The 25,640-nt window shown below is 45.3% G+C and overlaps 1 protein-coding gene across 2 annotated transcripts in view; it reads right to left on the reverse strand.

The window, feature by feature from the left end:
- FAM107A (family with sequence similarity 107 member A) overlaps positions 1 to 25,640 on the reverse strand; it is an 81,172-nt gene that overhangs the window by 36,210 nt on the left and 19,322 nt on the right. Inside the window, exon 2 of one of the 2 annotated variants that reach the window (XM_024746489.1) lies at positions 4,409 to 4,472. In XM_024746489.1, the coding sequence (XP_024602257.1) occupies positions 4,409 to 4,472 (64 nt within the window). Of the gene's footprint in view, positions 1 to 2,141; positions 2,347 to 4,408; positions 4,473 to 25,640 lie in introns of those variants that run through there. The other variant, XM_024746490.1, reaches the window with a different exon arrangement.

Genomic DNA, 25,640 nt, shown 5'->3' on the forward strand with positions numbered 1-25,640 from the left:
CTGGGTTTGGATCTCAGCTCCATCCTTGACTGGCTGTGTGACCTTAGACAAGTCAAGTTACCTTCTGAGGCTCCGTTTCCTCATGTTTTAAAATAGAGGTTAATAGTACTTACCTCCCTGAGAGGAGGGACTTATCCATTTAATTTATCAGCACATCCCCGTGCCTCGCACTGGGCTTAGTGCATAATAGTGGTCAACAAATATTGGTTAAATGAATAAATGAATGAAGTTGATGAGAAGACAGATCTACAGTATTTGTCAGAGAGAGTGGCGATAGCTAGTGACCAGCAATCATTTGCCATTATTACTATTCTCAGAAGATGGGCAGACTTCGCATAGATGGACCAAAGTTTGTGCTTTCTACACGTTAGTGGGATAGAAGAGTTTCTGTAGCAGGACCACGGGCATGCTGCTTAAGCTCTCTGAGCCTCAGTGTCGTCATCTATGAAATGGGGATGACAATCAGCAGTGACTTTGAAGGATTGTGAAGACTGAGTCAGTAGCACAGTGCAAGCGGTCCCTCCACGAGGCCCCAGTGACCAGCCTCTGCTGCCTTCCTGACTTACAGCTGTGTGTGGTACAGTTGCCGGGCAAACATGTGGCCCCTGGAACGACTCTGGTATGTCTGCTATTCTGGCTGTGTTGCGAGTGGAAAATGTGACTGTTTGAGTGAGCCTCACCGCTGCAGTTCCAGGTTAGAGGGAACACAGGATCTTCAGGTTAGAGATACCCTATTCTCATCTGAGTGAGAAGAAAGGAACTGGATAGGGACACCTAGGAAGAGTGTTTTGTAGGGACATTTCTGGAGCTGAGGTTTGAAATCAGCCTCTTCGAATTATAGAGCTCCTCGCTTTCTGCCTGCCCTGGCTCAGCCAAGATTTAAGATACCGCGCTCCAGGAAGGCGCCGCCAGTCCTGAAGTCTTGCCTAGACCGTGCTTTTGGACTTAGAGAACCGTTGTTTCAAAGCTCCCAAGCAGTAACTCCGCGGCGGGATCTCCCCGGGGCGGGGCCAACCTAAGGAAGAAACGCCAATCGGTCCCAGAGCCGACTACGTGCGGGCGGCGGGCGAGCGCCGCTCCTGCAGGCCCGCGGCCAGCGGCTCCGGCTCGCCTAGCGCTTTCGGCTGCAGGGGTCAGTGGGCAGGACTACCGGGTGGGGTAGGTTCCTTGCCCAAGGCAGAGGTTAGCTTGCCTCGGGAGCCCAAGGCCCTTGACGTTTTCTAATCACACACCCCCAGCTGGCAGGGAGCCGGCAGGAGACCGATTTTCACCCCCTCTGAACGTCTCTCTCCAAGCGCAGAGTCCGGAAGGAAACACCCCAGATGCTTACTGCGGGCATGATTTTTCTTCTTTCTACATCCCTGTACGGGCCATATTATTTTCACACTGGCCCTATATAACTTTTGTTTCATTTTCCTAAATAAACAAGCTATTGTCCAGAGTAGAAAAGTAGTATGTGCTTACTGCAAATGAGTAAAAAGACAAATTAAAAAAACACTTATCCAACTCGCATCCTCGAAAACAATCACCAGGTGTTTCTTTCCAAATCGTTTTCTCCTTAAATGCATACCTAGAGAAAACCCGTTCCTCACCTTCCTGTAACTTGTTCCCCCCTCGCCCTTTCCCCTCACTGGACATTGGAAGTCCTTCACCAGTGGGCTTGCGCTTCTTTACGCCCCACCGCGCGCTACCAGTCTTACCCATGTCCGTTCTCCCACGCCTACCAATGCCTCCTTCCCCCACTTTGTGTGAGTCTCTGCTTAAGGGGCTGGCCAGGAGGTGGAAGCTTGCGGGACTTTTGTAGTCAGGGAACACTGAGTGTGCGTATGTGCGCCCGCACCGCAGGTGCATATAAAGGAATAAAGCAATATATCTAATAAGGGTAGATCCCCAAAAGGACGAATATAGGAAGGAAAGAAGGAATGAAAGTAAGGAAAGAAGAAAAAAAGTAATTAAAAAGAATGAAAGAACGGAGGATGGAAGGAAAGCAAAGGAGGAAAGGAGGAAAGCAAAGGAGGAAAGCAGACCAGTAAAGAAGGACCGAGGCGCCCTGCTAGCCAGGGGCTGAGGGCAGTGCTCCCGCCATGACCTCCTCGCGCTCTCCCGGAGGCGGGGGGCCGGGTAGACTTGCCCCCACTTACCGGACCTGAGCAGCACGGCCCGGTAGAGGCCGGTGGCCTCGCTGGGCCCCCGGACCCGCTCGCTCAGCCTCTGCGCCATGCGCCGGTGCACGGGTCTGCGAAGCCGGCACTGCAGGCTGGGAGCGCACCGCGGAGTGCAGTCCCGGGTCGGAGCGCAGTCCCGGGTCGGAGCGCCTCCGTGACGGTGACGCTGCCCAAGAACCAAACCCCGCCGCGGATCAGGTTACAGTGGCTGCCAGAGGGCCAGGCCCAGAGGCGCCCGCGGGGGAGGAACGGGGGTTGGGGGGGGCAGGGGCCAGGTAGGTATCCCTGCCCAGGCAGCAGACTGGGCGCGGGTAAGCGTCTGGCATGAGGACTCCCAGCTTCAGGGTTCCAGGGCCAAGGTGAGAACCCGGTGTCCTGATTTCCAGCCTCGGTCTCCTACCTACTCTTCTCTATTTCCCTGGCCGCTGGCCTTGTTGAATGCTACAAGCGGGTGTGGGGTTCTGAAGTGCCACCCCTGGGATCAGGTCCAGCACCACTAATTAATAGCTGTGTGACCCTACGATTTAGTTATCTATTCTCACAGAGCCTCAGTTTTCTCATCTGTAAAATGGGGATAACCATGGTACTCATCTCTCAGGTATGAGGGTAACCAACACATTACCTCTATCTCTGAGCACAGTGGCTAGCACAGAACAAACACTATATATTGGTATTTTTTTGAAAAGTGTTCCAAGGCATCCTGTGGTGGGTGACACTGAGAAGTGGGGGCTTTGCTGGGGGAAGAAAGTTGGGATGAGAAGCCCGTGGGATTCCACAAGACTGATTTCTCTGGCTTTGTGAAATTCCTTTAACATCCAGAAATGGGAGGACCAACCAAGAGTCTAAAGGTGGAGGGGCAAAGTCGAGCAGATAGTTTGGAAAATATAAGAAAACAACAACTTTGATTATCTACCCTGTGTCTGGTGGTGTGCTAAGTTTCTTCTAAAACAAAAACTAATGTTCATGTGCTGTATTCCTATTTTGTTTCATCTTCACAATCCTATGAATTAGGGTCTGTTAGTTTTCCAATTTACAGAAGAGGAAACAGGCTCAGAGAGGTTAAGCAGTTTATCTGAGGTCACACAGTGTGGAGCTGTCATACAAACTCAGATGGTCTGACCTCAGAAATGGGCCACTCGGGCTTCCCTGGTGGCGCAGTGGTTGAGAGTCCGCCTGCCGATGCAGGGGACACGAGTTCGTGCCCCGGTCTAGGAAGATCCCACATGCCACGGTGTGGCTGGGCCCGTGAGCCATGGCTGCTGAGCCTGTGCTCCGCAGCGGGAGAGGCCGCAACAGTGAGAGGCCCGCGTACCGCAAAAAAAAAAAAAAAAAAATGGGCCACTCTGTTGCCTCTCCGCTATCTTATTTACTCTTCACAAAAACACTGAAAGGTAAGCATGTTAACATGAATGTAGGAATCCCATCCAAGATACCACCTTAGAGATGATGTAGTTGAGACTCAGGGAGGTGAGGTGGCTTCTCCACCCACAAAACCGATGCCCCTGAAATCTATAGACTGCTCTCCACACACACTGCCAACCGCCTCCCCCCAGAGCTGTCCAGGGTACTGGATGGCCTCTGTTTAAGGCTGTGTCTGCGGATCAGTCTTGAGCTGGCTGCTGGGGCCTTGGCCACACAATACCACCTCCCTCTGCCTCTGTGTCTTCTCCAGCCTTGGTGCCACCTAGGCCAGCTGCCAACCAAGTTGTCTCTGGCTCTCCCTTGACCACTGCCCAGGCCCAGCTTCTGCTCTGACTCAGAGGTCCCTGTCATCACACAGAATCCCAAGGACCAAAGTGACACACTTTGATCTTTGGATACCTCAGTCATTGGCCAGACTGATCATGTTTCTTATCAACAACCAGCCACCACGAGTGCCAGGCACCATGCCAGACATTTGGCATTCACTATCTCATATCCATTCTTCAAAGGATGAAATTATATCTAATGTACCATTCATCTCATTTAACCCACTCTTTGAACAAGCATGGTTATGCCCCTTCTAGAGATGAGGAAAATAAGGCTCAAGTGACTTGCCCAAGATCACGTAACTAGTTAGTAGTGGAGAAGGAATTTGAACCCAGATGGTGCCAAAGCTTTTACTGCAGGAGGAAAACCAAGCCAGCTACTGAACAAGGTGCGGGTTTAGGAAAATTATGACTGAGGAATGTGCTTTTACAGAGCATTACCAAAAGATCAACTCTGGTTGCATCCCCAAGGAATTCTAGGCGGGTCTGACTTACCTGATCCATCTAGTCTCTGCTTCTCATTTTCATTATGAAATATGGCCCCAGGAGAGTATTCTTTCTGTGAACAGAAAGAAAGTAGGTGGAGGTGAGGACCCTCTGTTCCTTGCCAGGGGGAGGAGTGAAGAGATATTCAGAGTGACCCTGGCCAGGGTCAAAGTCCTCTCCAGAGAAACAAAGTACTATAGTCCTTGGAGTGTGAGTGTGAGTGTGTGTGTGTGGGGGGGGCATCATTTGTGAGGCTCATGCTCTTTTTTTTAAATGACTATTTTTTAGAACAGTTTTAGATTTAGAGAAAAATCGAGAAGATAGTAGAGAGAGTTCCTTATACTCTGCATCCAACTTCTGTTATTTCTCTCTTATTAAAATCCTACATATATGTAGATGTACATGTACATAGTATGGCATATCTTTTCTAATTAAACTAATTATTAAACTGTTAACTAATTATTAACTAATAACATCATTATTAATTTTTTTGAATTCCCCCCAATTCATGATGGAAATCACTTTATTGAGTCTGACTGGGTGTGAGGATGTCTATTTTTTTTTAAATTTTATTGGAGTATAGTTGATTTACAATCTCATGTTAGTTTCAGGTGTACGGCAAAGTGAGTCAGATATACATATACATATATCCACTTTTTAGATTCTTTTCCCCAGTTACAGAATATTGAGTAGAGTTCCCTGTGCTATACAGAAGGTCCTTATTAGTTATCTATTTTTATATATAGTAGTGTATATATGTCAATCCCAATCTCCCAATTTATCCCACCCCTGCTTACCTCCTGGTAACCGTAAGTTTGTTTACTACATCTGTAACTCTTTCTGTTTTGTAGATAAGTTCATTTGTACCCCCTTTTTATAGATTCCACATACAAGCGATATCATATGATATCGCTTATAACATTATTATTAACTAAAGTCCAGACCTTATTCAGATGTCCTTAGTTTTTACCTAATATTCTCTTTCTGTTCTAAGATCTCATCCAAGATACCACATTACATTTAGTTGTTTTATTTCCTTAGGCTCCTCTTGGCTGTGACAGTTTCTCAGACTTTCTTTGCTTTTGATGAACTTGACAGTTTTGAAGAGTACGGAGAGCCATGTTCTGGTATGTGAGATCTCATCCACACTGTTTCTTCTACCTGGATTGCCTTTTCCCTGCCTTTCTGGCAAACTCCTCATGCTTCAAGAGCAATTTCAGAAGGCTTCAGGGTTTGGTCCTCAGTGTCATTTCTTAGGCACCTTTTGTTCTCCCTCTACTCTGTCATGACTTGAAAAACAACTCTAAGCCAATGATTCCCAAATGTTTATTTCTAATTCAGACTTTCACTCTGAGCTTAGTTAAACTTTGTCCAACAGGCTACTTGACATCTCCACTTGAAAGTCTAATAGGCCCCACTCACCAGAGCCCAAATGGAATTCTTGACCACTCCAGCCCCCAGCCTGTTCCCCCTCTGTCCTCCCATCTTAGCAAGTGGCTCCATTCCAGCCCTGCGGCTCAGGCAGGAGTCTGGGGTTTGCCTTGCCCTGTCTTCCTGCAACCCCATAGTCCTCAGCTCACCAGGTCTACCTCCTGGGATCTCTTCAATCCACCCACTTCTTCCAGTGCCCCCACCCTAGCCCACGTGCCTCCCCACCCCATGCCTGAATGTCTGCAGTAGCTTGCCCTCCTTCAAACCGTTCTCCTCACAGATTCCAGAGCAAGCTTTTAAAATGTAACCCAGACTCTGATCCGGCCCTACTCAAACCACACTTTGGTCCTTCCCTTTGCACTTGGAATCAAACTCACCTGCCTTCCCCCTGACCTTCAAGGCCTCTGCAGCCTGTCCCCTCCCTGCCAGCCTCTCAAATCCCATTTATTTGCTCCTCCACATGTTCAAGGACTTGGGATGCCTCGGTGCAAATAGACAAAGGTCCTTGACCTTGTGGAACTGACATTCTAGCGAGGGAGATAGACAATGAGCATAATGAATAAGTAGATAGTGTGTTAAAAGGTGATAGGTACGTGGAAAGAAGGAAAGTTAGAGTTGGAGAGGAGTGGGAAGTGGTAAATGGGGGCAGTGCGCGGTAATAAATGACCGCTGGGGGGGCCTCATTGAGAAGGCGAGATGCGAGCACAGACTTGTAGGAAGCCGGGGAGTTAGCCACACAAGTGTCTTGGGGAAGCAGGTCGCAGACAGAGGAAACAGCTAGAGCAAGAGTCCTGAGGCTGGAGTGTGCCAGAAGTTCAGGGAACAGCAAGGTGGCCAGAGTGGCTGGAGTGGAGGGAACGCAGGGGCCATGATATGAGGGAAGGTCAGCGAGGAAACGGGGCCGCCTCCCTCACACCCCACACTCCAGCCACTGGGAACCACTTGGGTGCCCTGAAAGCCATGCTGTCTCTAACTTCCCCACTCTTTCAGAAGCTGCCCCTCTACCCAGGGGGCACTCCCCAACTCTGCCTGGCTATTCCTTTTTATCCTTTAAGTCTCTGCTGAAATGCCACTTCCTCAAGGAAGTCCCCCTTGATCACATACATGATTCCACAGCACCCCAGATTGCCCTTATATTAATAGTCACCACTCAGTTGTGATTGTTTGAGCCCCGTCTCCTCCACCAGATTGTACTCGCCTTGAGGGGGAGCTGGAACCTGTTCACAGCTGTCTCCCCAAGGCCTGATCCAAAGCTGGGCTTGGATTGGATGCCCAATAATGATTTATTAAAAGAACAAATGAAGTGAATGAGTGAATGGATGAATGCACCCACACTGGGAACCCCGGGCTCTATGAGGAAAGTGGGTGATTCCACAGTGAGTTAATCAGGGCTGGAATGAGGGAGGCCCCCTGCTGCCTGCCCAAGGATTACTCGGTGTGGACAGAAGGGCCTGGGGTCCTGATGTTTCCCCCGGCGTGCTCCAATTTTGAGCTCTGCCACCAAGGAGGGCATAGAAAAGGGAGGGTGTCTGGGATTTGGCCAAGCCTCTTTCATGGTTTAAACAAAAAGAGTAAGAGGACAAGTAACCTCATCTGTAGAAGAAAATTCTGGGACAAAGAAAAAGGACATGCTCCAGAGGCCTGGAGTGGGATCTGAGCTTCTTCTCACATCTCCCCACACACACCAGGGAAGTGAGGCTGGGTCCCAAGGGCAACGTTAGCATTACAAAGCCAGACTCTCCTAAGGAGCAGCTCCCTGGACTTGGAGTTCAAAGAATTGTCCCTTGCACGCCCGCCAACCCCCCTTGCATGAAAGATTTGTTGGAAGTCAGGCCAACTTGTGTTCAGTAAAACTCAGTGACCCCAGAAGAGTCCTCTCCCTGAAGTGACTGGAGTTCGGTGACCAAGAAAACGTTGCACTTGCCAAGGCAAAGCCGCCTGGATCTTTGCTGACGTATTGCCTTTGGACTGGTGGGGGAGAGGAGGGGGCAAACTGCCAAAATGGCATCTTAGAGCAACATAGAAGGGCCTGAATTCTGACTTTAGGGGAGATGAGGGTAGGACCTCAGAGTATTTGTCCTTGTAGCCTGGAGTGAATCACAGTGAGGGGTGTCTCTGCATGTCTTTACTTAGCCCCCATTAAACTGGAAACACCATGAGAACAGGGACTGTGACTTATTCAGGTGTGTATCTTCAATGCTCAGGACGTTTCCTGGCACACAGGTGCTTAGTAAAGAAAAACCACCTTAATGACTGTGGCAAATGTTTAAGCACGTCCTAGAGCTGAGCACTGTGTTAAGACTTTACCGATGTGGTCTCACTTAAATCTCATCATACATAGTCCTTTGAGATTAGGGAAGAGTTGGGGTCCTGTTTTGTGGATCAGGAAGGAAGCTGCAGCCTCGGACAGGTTAAGATACACAGCTGGCAGTGGCAGCATTGCAATTAGACTGGAGGCAGTCTGACTCGGGAGCCTGCGGCCTTAGCCACATTCACAAATTGGGGGGCAGGGTGTGGGCAAGAGCCTGCACCCCACTTTACAGAAAAGGAAACTGAGGCTCAGAGAGGTTAAGGAACCCTTCTGCATGGATTCAGCTGGAGCAGCCTCCCCACCAATCTGATTCTTAAAGGTGGGTTTTTTTTGTTTGTTTTTTTTTTTTTGCGGTACTCGGGCCTCTCACTGTTGTGGCCTCTCCCATTGCGGAGCACAGGCTCCGGACGCGCAGGCTCAGCGTCCATGGCTCACGGGTCCGTGGCTCACGGCAGCCGCTCCGCGGCATGTGGGATCCTCCCAGACCGGGGCACGAACCCGTGTCCCCTGCATCGGCAGGTGGACTCTCAACCACTGCGCCACCAGAGAAGCCCCAAAGGTGGAGTATTTTTAACGTGACCCTTGGCTCCTACCCACCCTCCTCCCGTTCCCCATTCCTGAGCCCGTAAACACAGGGCTCACAGCGCGCCCCACACCCCGCGAGCCTCTGCCTCAGTGCCTCACTCTCAAAGAGCCACCGAGCTGTGTGAGGTGACACCTGCTGCTTCTCGCTTCCATCCCCAGGGACAGGGAGAATCAAAGCCAGCCATCCTTCCTTTAAAGTGCTGGGCACTGTTTGGAGAAGGTGTGAAACCCTGGGACCTGTTCCTTTCCAGGGGTCCATTTACATCACACTGGTGTTGGGTTCCATCAAAGGCAGCCTCCAGGGTCTCTTCACTGTCCATTCATTCCAGCCCCTCAGGTCTCAGAGACCCAGAGCACTGCCCTCCTGGAACCAGGCTGAGGTACTGGGCCAGTACCTTCCTCTCCTCACCTGCACTTGGCAGGTGGGCTGTTTAATTTGCCTTAAAAGCTTGTAAAATAGTTCCCGCAATATATAAATCCATTGCTGCTTTAAACATTTGGAACAACGCAATGCATATAAATTTAAAACATTTCTCCTTTCTGTCCCCTCTCAGCCTCAATGTCACCCCTTCCCCAGACTTATCACTGTTTTTGACGCCGTATGTGTGTTTTGGTCATTTTTCTGCAGCTTGCTTTTTAAGCTCTACAATATGTCTTGTAGATATTTCTATTTTAATATATGTAGATGCACTTTCCTCTTTTATCTACCGCAGCATACAATACAGCATGATGCCGTAATTTTTTAAAAACAAATCCCCTTTAGTTGAACATTTAGGTTGTTTCCAGTTTGTCCCTATTGCAAATAATTCTGCTCCAAACATCCTTGTGCTTGCCTCTGTGTGCATGGATGTGTTTCCCTAGGGCGGACACTGTGACGTAGAAATGCTGGGCCAAAGGGTACATATACTTTAAATTTTAGCAGATGCTACCAAATTACCCCTGTACCGAGCAGGACCCTATGGGAACTTCCTGGAACAGATTCCCTCCCCCCCTCATCCTCTGCTTTAGCTCCTCTCTGAAGTACCTAGATAATAGTATCTGATGCACATTCCCTGAGTTGTTTTACAGATGCTAAAACCCCCCACCAAATGGAAGGAATTAACCACTTGATGACCATGAGCTTGTAGCCCCCAGACCTACTGGAGCCTAAGGATTGATAATGCTAACTCCTGTGACACCGCCCTGATACTTCACCATCAACCAGTCAGAGAACTGTGCATGAGCTAATCACATACCCTGGGACTCCCCTCCCTCACCTTGCTTTTAAAAATGTTTTGGTGAAACCCATCAGAGAGTTCGGGCTTTTTGAGCATTAGCTGTCCTGGACTCATACGGCACCTTACAAGAAACATTGCACTTTCCCTCACCATTGGCTTTACTGCGAGCTCGTGAGCAGACCCAAGTTTTGGTTCAATAACAATTGTGGCACCCAATGTGGGGCCGTAGTCCTGAGTGGATGTCTCCCCTGTGGCATATCGTGCCCTGACAGGTGGCTCCCGGGTCCTGTCCAGCAGCTGCCTGAGCACCTGTGTCTCAGGGACAGACCTGAGCACTTGCCGCCAGCCGGGTTGAGACATCTTTGGTAAGTAATGGGGCTCGCGTATGGCAACACCAGGGTGTTCTTCCCTATTGCATTGGTTTTGCGTATGGCAGAGCATTTGTTGGGATTTTCCCTTCTGGACTAAGGCTTGGTCATTTTGGCTTCATCTCTGATGGGGCAGTGGCTGGGGTTCTCCCCTTCGGACTCGTGCACAGTCCTTTGGCTTTGTCTCTGACTGATGGGGCATCGGTTGGGAATCTCCCTTTCTGGGGCTAAAGAACTGTGATCCTGAGAGACTATTCTGCATTGCTTTGGTTGGTTTGCTTGAGAGTTGAGAACACCTGCCATGAATAATTAAGTATGGATAATCGTAACTCTTCTATCTCATAGTGCCCCTAGGGTGGATTTTGCAAAACTGGAAGACCTTCAGCTATGCTCCCACAAATGATTTTTTTAAATTGTAACTCTGTTTGGCCTCAGTACTCCCTGAGATCTAGAGAACAATGGCCCCTAATGGCTCTGCTATTATATGAAAGTGAGCCTTTTGGAATTGCTTTGGCTTTTATCTTGGGTGTGTGCGCATGAGTATTTTGGTACCTGAGTCCAAATCCTGTTCTCTCTTCCTGGTTTTGACCTCCATTAAAGGGTCTAGTAACTCGAATGCTGATTCATATTCCTCTGAAAGTGAGGCCTGTGCATGTGAGTGAATAAGATGTGTTATTGTCGATTACTGTTCTTTGTTTAAACTGAATTGGGTATTTGGAAACGGAGGGGAAAAAAATCCCTGAAAATGGCCATGATGACGGGTTTTTGCATATGCAGTTAGGGGAAGCTTGTTTTCTACGAGGAACTTGCATTTCTCTCCCTAAGCCTTTAAAATGTAAATGTTCTGCCTGGACTCTCAGGAATTTATCTGATCTTCTGTAGTCCCTGAGACTGAAGGGGAAAAAGAGAGGTATTTTTAATCTGAAGCGGAAAAACTGTGAGATCTCTGGTTCTGTCTTTATGTAAAAATTAACTTGTAAATGAGCTCATTTAATTGACTTAGTAAGCTCTTACAAATTAAATACTTCTAACTATAACAGAAACTGGCCAGAAAAAGTTTCAGTTTCACATGATCTAGGAAATATTCAATATGAAATTAGTATCTGATATTAAAGCTAGCTTAAACTTGTTCATTTAATCAATACAGACATGTCTTACTTTTATTGTTCCTAGGTTTACTAATGGCCAATAAGTTCATGTTATTTTTGTTACAGAGTTTGTCAGAATATTAACTTGCTATGAGTTTCATAAGTTATAAAATAAAGGTAAATGAGTTAAGAGTTTTCACGTGAACTTTTTTTTTTTTTTTTTTTAGGAATAATTATGTTGTAGGTATGTCTATCTAAAATACTTTCTCCAGACTTTCGGTAACCTAAGTTTTGCTAAGTTAAGTTAAATAACGAACATTCATTGTTCGTTAATTCATTGAACATCTAGGTCATTTTAAATAGAGGTTATGGAATATGTTCATAAGTTCCAATCAGGAAGTGCTGGTATGATAGTTCAAAATTGCTTGTTTCTTGGTGGCACAGTGGTTAAGAATCCACCTGCCAATGCAGGGGATGGGTTAGAGCCCTGGTCTGGGAAGATCCCATATGCCATGGAGCAACTAAGCCCATGCACCACAACTACTGAGCCTGCACTCTAGAGCCCGCGAGCCACAATTACTGAGCCCACACACCACAACTACCGAAGCCCACGCGCCTACAGCCCATGCTCCACAACGAGAAGCCACCGCAATAAGAAGCCCACGCACCGCAATGAAGAGTAGCCCCCACTGACTGCAACTAGAGAAAGCCCACGCACAGCAATGAAGACCCAATACAGCCAAAAATTAATTAATTAATTATTTTTAAAAAGTACACTGGAAATAACATTTAAAAAAATTGCTTGCTTCTTGGTGTTTGCTAGAGATTAAGATTTTAAATTATAATAAATGTAATTAAAGCTACTAAAATAATAAAGGAAATATTTCAGTATTCCAGGAAGGTAGGATGTATACTTTCAGTTAAAGAAGGTGTGAAAAATGAAAATACATTTTTGTCAAAGGGGAAAAAAAGGTAATTTTATTTTAGAGCTGGTTGTTTCTGGATGTAAAAATAAGGGACAAGCTAATATGGGTACAGAAAGTTATGGAAGGTTTGTAGAAAGGGAGCCCTGAAAAAGGAGTTTTGTGCATGGTCGGACTGGGATTAGATTAAATTTAATTAGGTAAATGGATTTTCTTATTAAAAGTAGGCTGGTGCAGGACTAGATTTGGTTTCTGTCAGTTAAGAGAACAAAGTTTTCTTAGAATGTCACTTTTGGTAACATTGTATGCATTTTCTTGCCTTCAAGTGATCTGTATCTGCTTTTGAAATCTTTTGTCACTTCGGTTAAGTGAATAAATATTCACAGTGACCTTTGATCCTATTTGACCAAGTGTTTTCAAACTTTTTGATGTTTTTGACAAAATTCCTATCAAATTCTAATTAAAGTTCTTTTGACCTCAGCTAACTTTGGGATGCTTCAGAGGGCCCCTAAATCATCTCAGAGAGAAATATTAAACTAACTAGGATTCTTTGGTATGTTAAATTACACAGAAAGCATTGTCAAATGACTGATAAACCTCCTCATATTATACTTTATAGGTAAATGTTATTTACATTCTAGAAATCATATAAAGTTTATGAAATTTGGATATGTCCTGATATAATGTTATCAGTCATAAACCTAGTTACCTTAAAATATTATATGTCACAGCAACTTGTTTATGCTTCTTTTGTGAGTAACATTGTAATCAGATCTTTAACCCTGTCTTTTTAAGTATTGTTACTCACAGACAGTTAAGCTGATGCTTTGCAAAAATGCTTCATCTTCAAGAAGATTCATAGAAAGGACTTTCTGATGAGTACACATTTCTGGTAACTTACAGATCATACTGCTGAACTTGGGTAAGAAACTTAAAAAGTCTAATGGAAACTCTGATTTCATAAAACCTAGCAAAAAGGATTAGTTACATGGGATTAGGTAAACTCAAGAATGTGGTTATAATTTTTTGGTTTTGTCTGAAATATTACTGGCTTTTAATGTGTTTTCCAAATGTAGGAGACCTTTCCCCTTAAGCTAATGACGATTTGTAGCAACTTGGTCAGTTATACCTTTGTAAGTAGAATTGAAACATTTATCCTTTTTCTCTACCTTATTCCTCCAGAAATTGGAAAATTCTTTAGGTTCCCAGAAGCTTTATCAGGTAAATAAGGAAGGCCACCTCCTAACGGGTGCAAGAATCTCAAAGTGTTTTTGGGACCTTGGAAAGGGAGGAATTCACCCAAATCTGTAAGATAAAATATGTGACAAGCCCTTGGTGTGGCTTTCCTGGCCTTTTAAAAGTTCAATCTGAAATTCCTTATGAAAAGTTCCAGCACAGCCAATTTAAAAGAGCCTATGTGATCAATTAACCAGACTTATTTTGTAAACAAAGTATTCTTAACTCGGCCATATTGATAAAAATGAGGGTAATTTTAGAAAAAGATTATGTTTCAATGGACATTATATTCTAGTTTTATTAAATGAGGTCAGTATTTACTGCCTAAGACTCACTTCCCAGATGGCTCTTTGTTGCTTTATTATTGTAAAGTTTGGTTGAGTTACTAAGAGGATACTCTAAGTTTGTTCCTGAAGCTCATCACAGCAGTCTATCTTTGGATGAGTATTGGATGCCCCATGACTTGCAGCTAGGGGATTGTGCATGCTGGAAGGGGAATCATAAAGGACTCTCTCCAACCGATAAAAGGACCCTTGTCAGGTATTTTTAAGTAGCTCATGTGCAGTGAAGCTAAATGGAATTGACTCTTGGACTCATATTTTCCCACTTGAGAAGAGCCTCTGCACTGCACTGGTCTGCCAAGGGGACTGTTGACCCCAAAAGACATCCACAGCAGGATGAGAAGAAGACAGCAGTGGTGAGCAGCTGACCCAGGAGTCTGGACCAGGCCTGTAAGACCTATCATACCAATCTAATTGAACTGTTTACCAAATGTTTGTCTCCCTATCAACACTGAAAGTTATTGTTTTACTTTTAACCACACTGTTGTCCTCAGTGTTTATCAGGGGAAGTAGAGTTGTCACAGAGTATAACTACTCATGATGTGTAACACGGCTTGCTTTAAGTCTATTGCTGAAAGCACATGTACAATGCTTGTGTGACAATTGGGTGTGATTGATAAAATGTATAGCCTGTATAATATTGCCCTGTTAACATACCTCTGAGCTATTTACTATGTCTGATTAGTTTCCCCCCCAACGTGGATAACTGGGCAAATAAATGTAAACAAAAAGTAGGCCTAGCAAGGCCTAGCACTGAGGGACATGATGGACCCAGGGCAGGCATGGGCCACCATGGCATCAGGGGCCAAATACTTTGGTCTATCAAAAGATTTGCAGTCCAATGGCCAACAAACACATGAAAAGACGCTGAATATCGCTAATTATTAGAGAAATGCAAATCAAAACTACAATGAGGTACCACCGCACACCGATCAGAATGGCATTCATCAAAAAATTTAAAAACAATAAATGCTGGAGAGGGTGTGGAGAAAAGGGAACCCTCTTGCACTGTTGGTGGGAATGTAAAATGATACAGCCACTATGAAGAACAGTATGGAGGTTCCTTAAAAAACTAAAAATGGAACTACCATATGATCCAGCAATCCCACTCCTGAACATATACCCAGAGAAAAACATAATTCCAAAAGACACATGCACCCCAGTGTTCATTGCAGCACTACTTACAATAACCAGGACATGGAAGCAACCTAAATGTCCATCAATAGAGGAATGGATAAAGAAGATGTGGTACGTATATACAATGGAATATTACTCAGCCATAAAAAGGAATGAAATTGGGTCGTTTGTAGATACATGGATGGACCTAGAGACTGTCATACAGAGCAAAGTAAGTCAGAAAGAGAAGAGTGTCATACAGAATGAAGTCAGAAAGAGAAAAACAAATATATATTAACACATATATGTGGAATCTAGAAAAATGGTACAGATGATCTTATTTGCAAAACAGAAATAGAGACACAGATGTAGAGAACAAACGTATGGATACCAAGAGGGAAGGGGTGGTGGTGGGATGAATTGGGAGATTGGGATTGACATATATACACTATCGATGCTATGTATAAAATAGATAACTAATGAGAACCTACTGTATAGCTCAGGGAACTCTACTTAATGCTCTGTGATGACCTAAATGGGAAGGAAATCCAAAAAAGAGGGGATATATGTATACATATAGCTGATTCATTTTGTTGTACAGTAGAAACTAAGACAACATTGTAAAGCAACTATACTCCAATAAAAATTAATTTTAAAAAATAAATAAAACTTGCTTCAAATTAAAAAAAGAAAAAAAGATCTGCAATCAAAAGGGGAAATGAGGGAAAAATCTTCATATATTGAGGTATGGGGATGTCATTCTGGCTTATATGTGGTTTAACTTAAACTTTACTGACTGGAGTAGCCTATTTTGTGGCTTATTAAACACACTTTGTACATCTGGTTTGGCCATTGAGGAGGAGAATGCATTTAAAAGTCAAAATAGAATAACTTTTGTTCCGACATCCAAGATAAAGCTAGGTGGCCATTGTGGACGTGATTTCAGACATGTTTGTGTATTGCTGAGAACTTGAATTTTCTGAACTGTATGGGATTTAAGGACACCACCAGTCATTCTCAAAACAATATCTGCTAGCTGCTGCCAACTGCAACCTTACTGTCTGAAGGTCTCCTCTTATAACCATGTAACTTTTCCCTTAACTTTCAGCATAGTAGTGACAAGAGAGCTCAAGCTATAGATTCCCAGCAGAAGGCACTAGATTCTTTAGGTATATATTCATACCCGTGGAAAAACTGAAACCCAAATAAACAGAATAATTCAAAAGGCTGCTTGGTTACGAGATATTTGTAGAGAGGACGCACTCCATAACTTATTGTCCTGGTTGCCATATGGAAAACAAAGACTCCTTTGGGAAATACTACAAGGGTGCATTTTGATCATTACCCTAATTGTGATATGTCTACTAATTTTCAAATGTCTGGGTGCTATGACAAAGCCATCAAAAACAGAGATAATGTTTTCAAAGTAAAATATTGATGCTAAGCTTGGGACTCTAGAATTTGTTGAAATGGAAGTCAATGACTTTCTCTTCTCTAATCCTGAAAAATTGACTTCACCCCTGTTCAGCAGGAAGTAGACATAGCAGTCATCGCCCCATTCCCCTTCTTAGGATTGAGGAGTATCAAAGAAAAGGGGGGAATTGTAACCAAGCAGGACCCTGTGGGGCCTTCCTGAGACAGACTCCCCACCGCCGCATATCCTCAGCTTTAGCTCCTCTCTGAAGTTCCTAGATGATAGTCTCTGATGCACATTTCCTGAGTTGTTTACAGATGCTAAAACCCCCCACCAAATCGAAGAAATTATCTAATGACAATGAGCACATAGCCCCCAGACCTACGGAGCGAAGGACTGATAATGTTGACTCCTGTGACACCTCCCTCTTACCTCATCGTCAAGCAATCAGAGAATTGGGCACAAGCTGATCACATACCCTGGGACCACCCCCTCCCCACCCCACTTTGCCTTTAAAGATCCTTCAGTGAAACCCGTCAGAGGGTTTGGGCTTTCTGAGTATTAGCTGTTCCAGATTCCTTGTATGGCACCTTACAATAAACCCTGCACTTTCCTTCACCACAACCCAGCATCAGTAGATTGCTTTAACTGCGCGAGCTGGCAAGTGGACCCAAATTTTGGTTTGGTACCACCTCCAGAATGTCTGTACCATTTCAAATGCCCATCATCAGTATCTGAGATTACTGGATGGTCTCACCCACACTAACTCTAGGTGTTATGAATCTAAGTTTGTGTACTAAAAACTAACCTATGGTATTAGAAGTTAGGATCGTGGTTACCTGTATGGGGGGTGACAGTGGTTGGGAGGGGAACGAGGGGGCTCTTGGGGTGCTGTTGACATTCTGTTTCTTGATCAGAGTAGCGGTTACACAGGTATTTTCAGTTTCTCCAAGTCCATTGAGTGGTATACTTATGGTAGTGCAGTTTCTCTATGTATTTTTCAATTAAAAGTTCAAACTATTTCCTCCCTTCCCTAATCTGATAGCTGACAAAACAGCATCCCATGATCATTTTATTTCGAGGGCTGAACCTTCCTTTGTTGGTACATTGGCCTCTGGATTCCTTCTTCTGGAATATTTTATTTCCGTGTCTCATGAGAATGCTTTACCTGACAGAAGAAACCCCTTTTCAGAAAGGGGAGAAGGGCCTTGACTTTCCCTGGGCACTGACTATATGTGCTAATGCTCACAACGGCCTTTCAGGGTAGGTGCCATCCACCCTGTTTTATAGGCAAGGAGGCAGGGGCTCAGAGCAGCAAGGTGATCTGTCCAAGGTCATGAAATTGTCTGACTGCAGAGTTCTACCTTCCTCAATACCCTTTAAGCTGCTCATGTGACAGGGATTGGGCTAACCATGCAAAAGGCATGAGCTCAATCCCTGCAACAGCCCAGTGAGGTAGCTATATTGCCATCCTATTTTACAGATGAGAACATTGAGGTTCAGAAAGCTTAGATAACTTGCTCAGCTCACCCCATTAGTAAGTGGAGGAGCAGGGCTGAGCCCAGGTCTACCTGGCTCTAAACCTGTGATAAGACAGTGCTATCCAGTACAATCTTATACAGTGATGGAAATGTTCCATATCTGTGCTGATGGTATGGTAGCCACTAGTCGCACGTGGCTGTTTACCACGTGAAATGTGACTAGTGCCATCGTGGAAATGAAGTTCTAGTCTTATTTTCATTAATTTAGGTAACCTACATTAGACAGTCCAACTCTAAGGAGTGAGGTGGGGGAAGGAGAAGAGCTGCAGAGCACAGGCATAGATAACAGAGCAGCTGCCCCTATGGGAAACCATCCAGCCCACCAGGAGGGACCCACTTGCAGAGGTCCTGACAAAGCCCACACACAATGAGGTCTCAGGGCACAAGAACCACACCCTGAGGAAAGAGCCAGGGCTTTGTAATCAGATGTAGCCTTAACAAGCCTCTTAACTTAGGACTCAGTTTCCTCATGTATAAAATGGGTATCAAAATAGGGCTGGTTTTAAGAGTGAATGAGAGAATACACAGTACCTGGCACATAACTGGCATTCGATAAGCTATTTAACAGAATACTATTATCACAACTATTATTATTGATCGTAGGCTCACTTTTAAACTTTTAAGTTTTTTCATTATATAAAGGTAGAGCATATGCATGCTAATAATTTAAACAATGCAGATGGGTATAAAGTGTGACCTAAAAACCTCCAAATATTTTAATACCAAATCTCCCTCCCAAATGGAAACTGTTCTAAGTAGTTTCCTACCCGCCCACCCAGGAATCGTCTCCACTTCCATAAACATCTACAACAACTCTGATCTCTCCTTTTGAAAAATGCAAACATGAAACACACTCTTCTGTAACTTGCTTTTCTCACTTTACCACGTCTGGAGGGCATCTTTCCACACAAGCACATTCAGTTTCACTGCATTATTTTACTGTTTGCACGATGTTTCCTGGTAAATGTCATTTGTAACTCTTTTTGCAGGTCCTTACTGGTGCACATTTAGGATGTTACCACTTATTTTGCTGTTGTGAGCATTTTACACATGTGAGCATTTTTACCAGTAGAATCCCTAGGTCAACGGTTGGGGTATTTTCAATGGCGATAGATCTTGGCATATGTGCAATCTTATTTTAAATCTCCCAGGAGCACTGGACTCTAAAGGAATGTTCTGAAAAGGCTCCTCAAGTCATGCTAATAATCACCCCTGGAATGTATTTGCTGGGTGGGTTTGGAATTTGAGAAAAGATTTTTTCTTTAAGCAGATCTGGTTTCTAAAATCTCCTTGGCACAGGGATGTGAACAGGGCGAAGAGAGGGGACTTTGTGAGGGGGCACCTGGAGGTCAAGGAACTGGACCCCACTAATCCCAGCTCCGGCTGGCTGGGGGATCTGAGGATGAGGACTCAACTTCCCTGGGAGGCCAATCCTGTAGCAAGCAGGGCTTTGCTGCTTACGAAATCACACTTCAGGGGAGCCACTGAGCCTGTGGCTCGGGGTGGAGAAGGGGAGAGAGAAGAGACACCCACAAGGGCCTCGCCAAGGACTGGACAATGGCACATGTCAGCCAGTGAAATCCAAATGGCCCACAGACGTAAGAAAAGATACTTGGCCTCTCCAGAAACCCAAGAAATGCACACTCAAGCAACAATGGAGTATTGTTTTTCACCTATCAGATTGGCAAAAATTAAAACAAAATGATCCCTAGTGTTGGAGATTGCTGGATACCTAACGTGGGGAAATGGCCGCGCTAGTACACTCGTGCAGGGAGTTATAGTACAGTCCTCCTGCAGGGAAACACGTGCTTCCCAACAGCTATACCATTCCATTCCTAGGAATTGTTTTTAATAACTGAACACGTGCGCAAAGAAACACGGTCAAGGATTTGCATTTACCAGCACTGTTTGTACCAGTAAAAAAAAAATTGCCAATGAGGTAAATGTCTAGATAGGGGACTGGTTAAATAAGCTGTGTTATCTCCATAAAATGTAACAATCTGTGGCTAAAATTGACCCTGTAGATCTGTGTTTACTAACATGGAAGATACCCACTTCCTATATGTGAAAATCAAGTGGAAAAAAAACAGGTTGTAGAATAGTATTTGTGATTACCATTTTTTGATAACAAAATTGGTTAAGTGTATATTATTACATATGCACTGTTATGTTATAGGTTTAGTGTTATATATGTATGCACATATCAGTATATGTTTGCATGTTTAGATATTTGTATATGTGTGTATCTATATATGTATATTATGTGAATTTATGTGGAAAATGTTTGGAAGGATATGAATGAATATGTCCTCAGTGGTTACACTCAACTGGTAGGGAATTTTATTAACTCATTAATTTGTTTTTGTAATTCTCTGTGCTTCCTTGAGGGTTTTGTTTGTTTGTTTTTGTAATCAACTTGTGTTGTTTTTATACTAGAACAAATAAATTGTTAATATTAGCTTAGGAAAGAAAGAAAGCTAATAACTCTGCTCTAAGTGTATTAGCCAATCTAAATGCAATTATCCCCTCATACCAAGATGGTCCCCAGCTCCTGTCCACATTAGAAACCCCCTCTGATCCCAGGACTGTCTTTAATTACAATAATAAACATAAGAGGAGGAGAATGATGACGTCCATTTATTGAGCACATACTGCGTGCCAGACACTGGCTGGTACTTCACACACATTCTCTCACTGGATCCTCACAGTGGCCTAAGACATAGGTTCTCTCATGTCTTTGGATTTTCCAGGAGAGCCTGAAATGGGGACTTTGTGTAAGTGATTTGTTGAGGGCAAGCTCTCATGGGAAGTCTGTAAAAGAGTAAGGGAGGGAAGCAGGATGGGGCAGGAGAAGTTAAGCAAAGTTGTTGGTTCAGCTCAAGTCTAGTCTTAGCCTGATCCCATGGAGAGTTCTGGACCGTACATGATACCACAGCATCGTCCCACTTTGAGACAAGGACACTGGGCTTTTATCCCCCCATATCAGTTTGTCATTGGCTGAGGCCAATGGGCAAGGATAACCAGGGAGATGGGGTCAACCTCCCTAGTATCTCCGGGTGAGGCACCTCCCATCAGCCAAGGGCAACTGTTTTGAGAAGAGTGCCCCTGTCAGCAGCCAATGCTCACAGCAGCTGGGGGATGGGTATGCTGGGCCAGTAAAGGGGATGTGGGTGATCACTAACCTCCTACATATTATTATTATCATCCCCATTTTACAGATGGGGAAACTGTGGCTCAGAGAGGTTAAGTAACTTGCCCAAGGTTACCCAGCTAATAAGAGATGGAAGCAGGTTTTGAACTCAGATCTGAAGTCCTAGCTCTGTGCCTTAAAACTAGACTGCTGGTAATTTCACAGAGGGAAAGGGGATTGAGGCTGTGAGTGGGGTACCTTCCCTATATCCCCTGCCCCACCAAGTGCCCCCACCATCTATTCCCTGTGCTTCACATTAGCATCTTGGCCCATAAGCAGTTCTAACCTGGGCTTTTGAAGAAGGGAGCCACAAAAAGCCTTATGTGTTCCTGCTGAGGTCCCTGAAGCTTGTGTATCAGTAGAGCTGGTTGCTAGGAGACGTTTCTCAAGAAATGTCTTTGGAAAACGAGCCCAGGCTCTGCCCACAGCACCAAGTTATTGCCCCTGGGAGAGATATCCCAGCACGTGTTTCCCCCAAGGTATTAGGAATAGATGCAATTCCTTCTCCACCTGGTTCTTCCAGGCCTTAGCTCAGAGTGTATCCTGGCTGCAAACAGTTCCTGTGCCAGACAAACTCAGAATCCTGGAGAGAAAGGGCCCTTGGAGCTGACCTGCCTGCCCCACCCATTATATGAATGGGGAAACTGAAGCACAGGGCATGAGGGACTCACATAATGAGTTAGTGGCAGGGTCACAACTCATCTCTCTCATTACTGCACAAAGCAGCCCTCCCACCCCAAGCCCTGTATGGTGACACAGAAGGAACTCAGTATATGAAGACTTGGTACATTTCCCTTTATTGACCCTTGGGTTTCAAAGCTTTCTGGGGGCCAAATGATTCCTTTGCTCAAGTGGAGAAGAGCAGCTGCATTTACTGGGCATCTACTATGTGCAAAACCCTGGAGGAGGTGCTTCAGGGTCTTCATCTGCTAAATCTGACTTCTGGACTGTCTTAGGATCAGTGTCTACTGGTTGCTTTTTCTTTTGTACGTCTAGAAAACTTTCATTGCTTACTGGACGTTGTGTACATGCATGTGTGATGTGTCATAGGGACTCTGGGTTCTGTTTTCTTCTTCTGAAGAGTGTTACATTTTGTTTTAGCAGGCAGCTCCATCACTGGTTGAACCCTTTAAAGTCCCATGGGTGTGGTTTTACACTTTGTTAGGGAGGGGCAAAGCCCGAGCTATTTCCCAAGCCTCCCTAACTTGAAAGGACTTGCCTCCAAACTCCCTCCTCTGAGGATCTTGAAAGATTTGGTTTTAGTCTCTGTTCGGGCTGGTTTAGAGCAGCTTTTATACTAGAGTATGATCCTCACTTCTAGGGCTTGGCCTTTCTCATGTCTCAGCTTGATGCCTGGGATTAAGGTCTGTCCAATGTCCCCCAGCACTGCTTGACCTGTAGTATCTCAGTGTGGCCTCAACCCCCTACCAGCTGCCCTCTGGTAAACCCTGGATAGTCCCACTCTGTGCATGCATAGCCCAGCCTTTGGGCAAGGACTTGTGGGTTCTGGGAGACCCTTAAAGACTTCTGGGGTCCCCTGGCTATGCAGCTCCCTCCTCTCCAGTGTCTTGTCCTGCACATTCCTTCTTTTGTTGCCCCAGTGGCCCCAAACTCTGGTCAATGCCTCCTGCACTCAGAGGGACTGCTGTGCTCTGTGTGGGTTCCCTTGCACTATGCCAGGCTTGGGAAGCTGTCCCAGAATGAAAGTCCACGGGATGAGGGACTCACTTTGTGAGTTTCCCTTCCCTCAGAATCACAGTGCCTGTGGTCCACTGCCTGAGAACAGTTGCCTTTTATTTTTGTTAAGTGTTACAATATTTTGTGTTGATGTGGTACCAGGTTCTCCATCATGACCAGAAGTAGAAGTCCAACTCACAGCTGAACACTGTCTCCCTATGTTTATCTTGGAACGCTCATGAGGACCCTGAGAAAAAGGACTTGACATCCTCATTTAACAAGTGAGGAAACCACGGTTTGGATGGGTGCAGTAACTTTCCCAAATGGCAGAGCGGTAGAGGCAAAAACTAGTTTTCTGGACTCCAGAGCCCATGTTTTGTCCCAGTACTACCCCTGCTTTCAGTGGGAAAGCTAAAATCAAAACTAAATTTCACTGTCACCATCACCAAAACAGCGTTTTCTGGGCCCATTGATATATTTCCCTATGTCCCATTTCTCACCGTGTACCTTATTCCTGTTTCTGCCACTGACCCCCTGGTCTGGCTGATCATCACCCTTCACATGGATGATTATAGTCATCTCCAAGGGGGCTTCCACTGTTTTCTTCCCAGAACACTTTTGCTGACTTACTTTCTTGCTCTACTGCCTTCAGTGGCTCCCTATGACCCACAGTGGCACTTCTCAAAATGCAGAATTAAGAACTGCACCTTAGGGAATGCTGTAGCCCACAGCTCTGCTCTCAAAGATCCACAGCTGGAAGTGTCAACATGTAGGGGCACCGCAGGAAAGAAACTTGTTTAACCAGACTTAACCCAGATTGCTGGCCCTAAAACCCTTAGCTCATCGAATCCCTACTAAAATCTTGTGGAACACACTGGAAAATGTTGGACCACAGAGTCAAGGCTAGTCTTTCTGCCTTTCCGTCCTTCTACATTTCAACCTCCTGTCTCAATTTCATTCCCCACAACTTCTTGTCACAAGCCACGCTCTCCCCCATACCTGTGTATCCCTTCTAGCTATAAGAATGATATAAGCCTGCAGCTCCGACTTTCTATGAGGGGGGGACTGGCCCCGAAATGGGATCAACCAAAGGAGAATGAAGCCATGAGGAAGAGAGGAACTAGGTTTTGAAGACTTAATTTAAAACCCTGGATGCAGCCTTGCCTGAAGCCATTACTCCTGGACTTTCTGCTATAAGAGCTGATAAATTCTCTCTTCTTCCCTTTTCACTCAGGGCTCCTGCAACCAAAAGAGCACTTGGCTGGTATATTTTTCCAACCGTCTGATAAGTTTTCCGAGATTGAGCACTACGTCCTGTCCGTTTCTGCTCTGCCTCGGGACCATGGTACTAAGGGTTGGGGTTCAGGTGTTTCTTAAACATCATGAGCCATTGTCCCACAAAGGCCACTTTTCTTGGTCCAGCATATGACTAGATGTTGGCAATGTGAAAGTAACTTCACAGTTGCCAGCTCTGAGTTTTCTCCTGGAGGGTGGGGTTGAGGAAATGGGTGGGGAAAATTCAAACATGAGATATCCCACCTCCTGTGTTCACACCTTGGTGTAATCCCCTCCCTCCGAGTGTGGGTGGGACCTGTGACTTGATTCTAACAATAGACTGTGGCAAAGGTGATGGCATGTCACTCTCATAATTATGGTAGTGTGTGTGTGTGTGTGTGTGTGTGTGTGTGTGTGTCTTGCTAGCATGCACTGACAAAGAGATTCTCCTTGCTGACTCGATGAAGTGAGCAGACATGTTGAGATGCCCACATGGCCAGAACTGTTGGCAGCCTCTAGAACTGTGGGTGGCCTCAAGGACCTGAGGAGAGCCTCCAATCAACAACCAGCAAACATCTGGGGCCCTCTGTCCTACAACCACAGCAAATGAATTCTGCTAACAACCTGAATGAGCTCAGAAGCAGATCCTTCCCCAATCAAGCCTCCAGATGAGAACCCAGCCTGACCAACCCCTTGTGAGTCTCTGAACAGAGGATGCAGCTAAGGCAGGCCACGACTCCAGCCCGTGGAAACTGTGATAAATGTGTGCTGTCCGAAGCTGCCGATTTTGTGGTAATTTGTTACACTACAATAGAAAATCAGTACAATGGAACTTGGAGAGAGATCTGAGTTTTATTTCTGCCTCATTTGCCAGCAGTGTGATCTTAACGTGAGTCACATCACTGCTCCAAGCCCCTAGCTTTTTCCTTATGAACAGGTGCAGACTTGGGAGAATTAGAGCTAATGCATGCAAAGCACCCAGCACGGGGCCAGCCTGGAACACAGTAGATGCTCAATAGCAGTTAAGAGTTATACTTAATTTTCTTCATTTTTCTAAATTTTTAGTACGTATCATGATTACTTTGATATATAGAAAAGATAACTTTGCTTCAAACAATTAAGGGGATTTACTTATCTAAGAACACAGAGCTGGTCAATAGAGCAAGATGACCGCCCGAGAATCCCACGTGGGTCTCTTTCCCAAACATCCCCTTCCTCATACCTGGAGTAACAATAGCAGCCCAACAACAGCTACCCAAAGAGGAAGGCACCTCACCTGTACCAAACGTGCAAGGTGTTATCATTATCCCCATTGTACAGGTGAAGAAACTAGGGCTCAGAGAGGTTGAGTCACTTGCCCAACGTCCCACAGCTGCCAAGTGGCAGAGCTGGGATTTGCCTCCCACACCTGCAAGGAACCACCCAGTCCACAGCATCCAAACCTGGCTTGGATTCTCCCCCAGATCCCCGTGGGGGGTCTGGGGGACAACAGGGCTTTCTGGAACGGGGCAAGGGCAAGGAAATCAGC

This window comes from Neophocaena asiaeorientalis, unplaced genomic scaffold (assembly GCF_003031525.2).
Source record: "Neophocaena asiaeorientalis asiaeorientalis breed wild unplaced genomic scaffold, Neophocaena_asiaeorientalis_V1.1 scaffold251, whole genome shotgun sequence".
Lineage (NCBI taxonomy): Eukaryota > Metazoa > Chordata > Mammalia > Artiodactyla > Phocoenidae > Neophocaena > Neophocaena asiaeorientalis.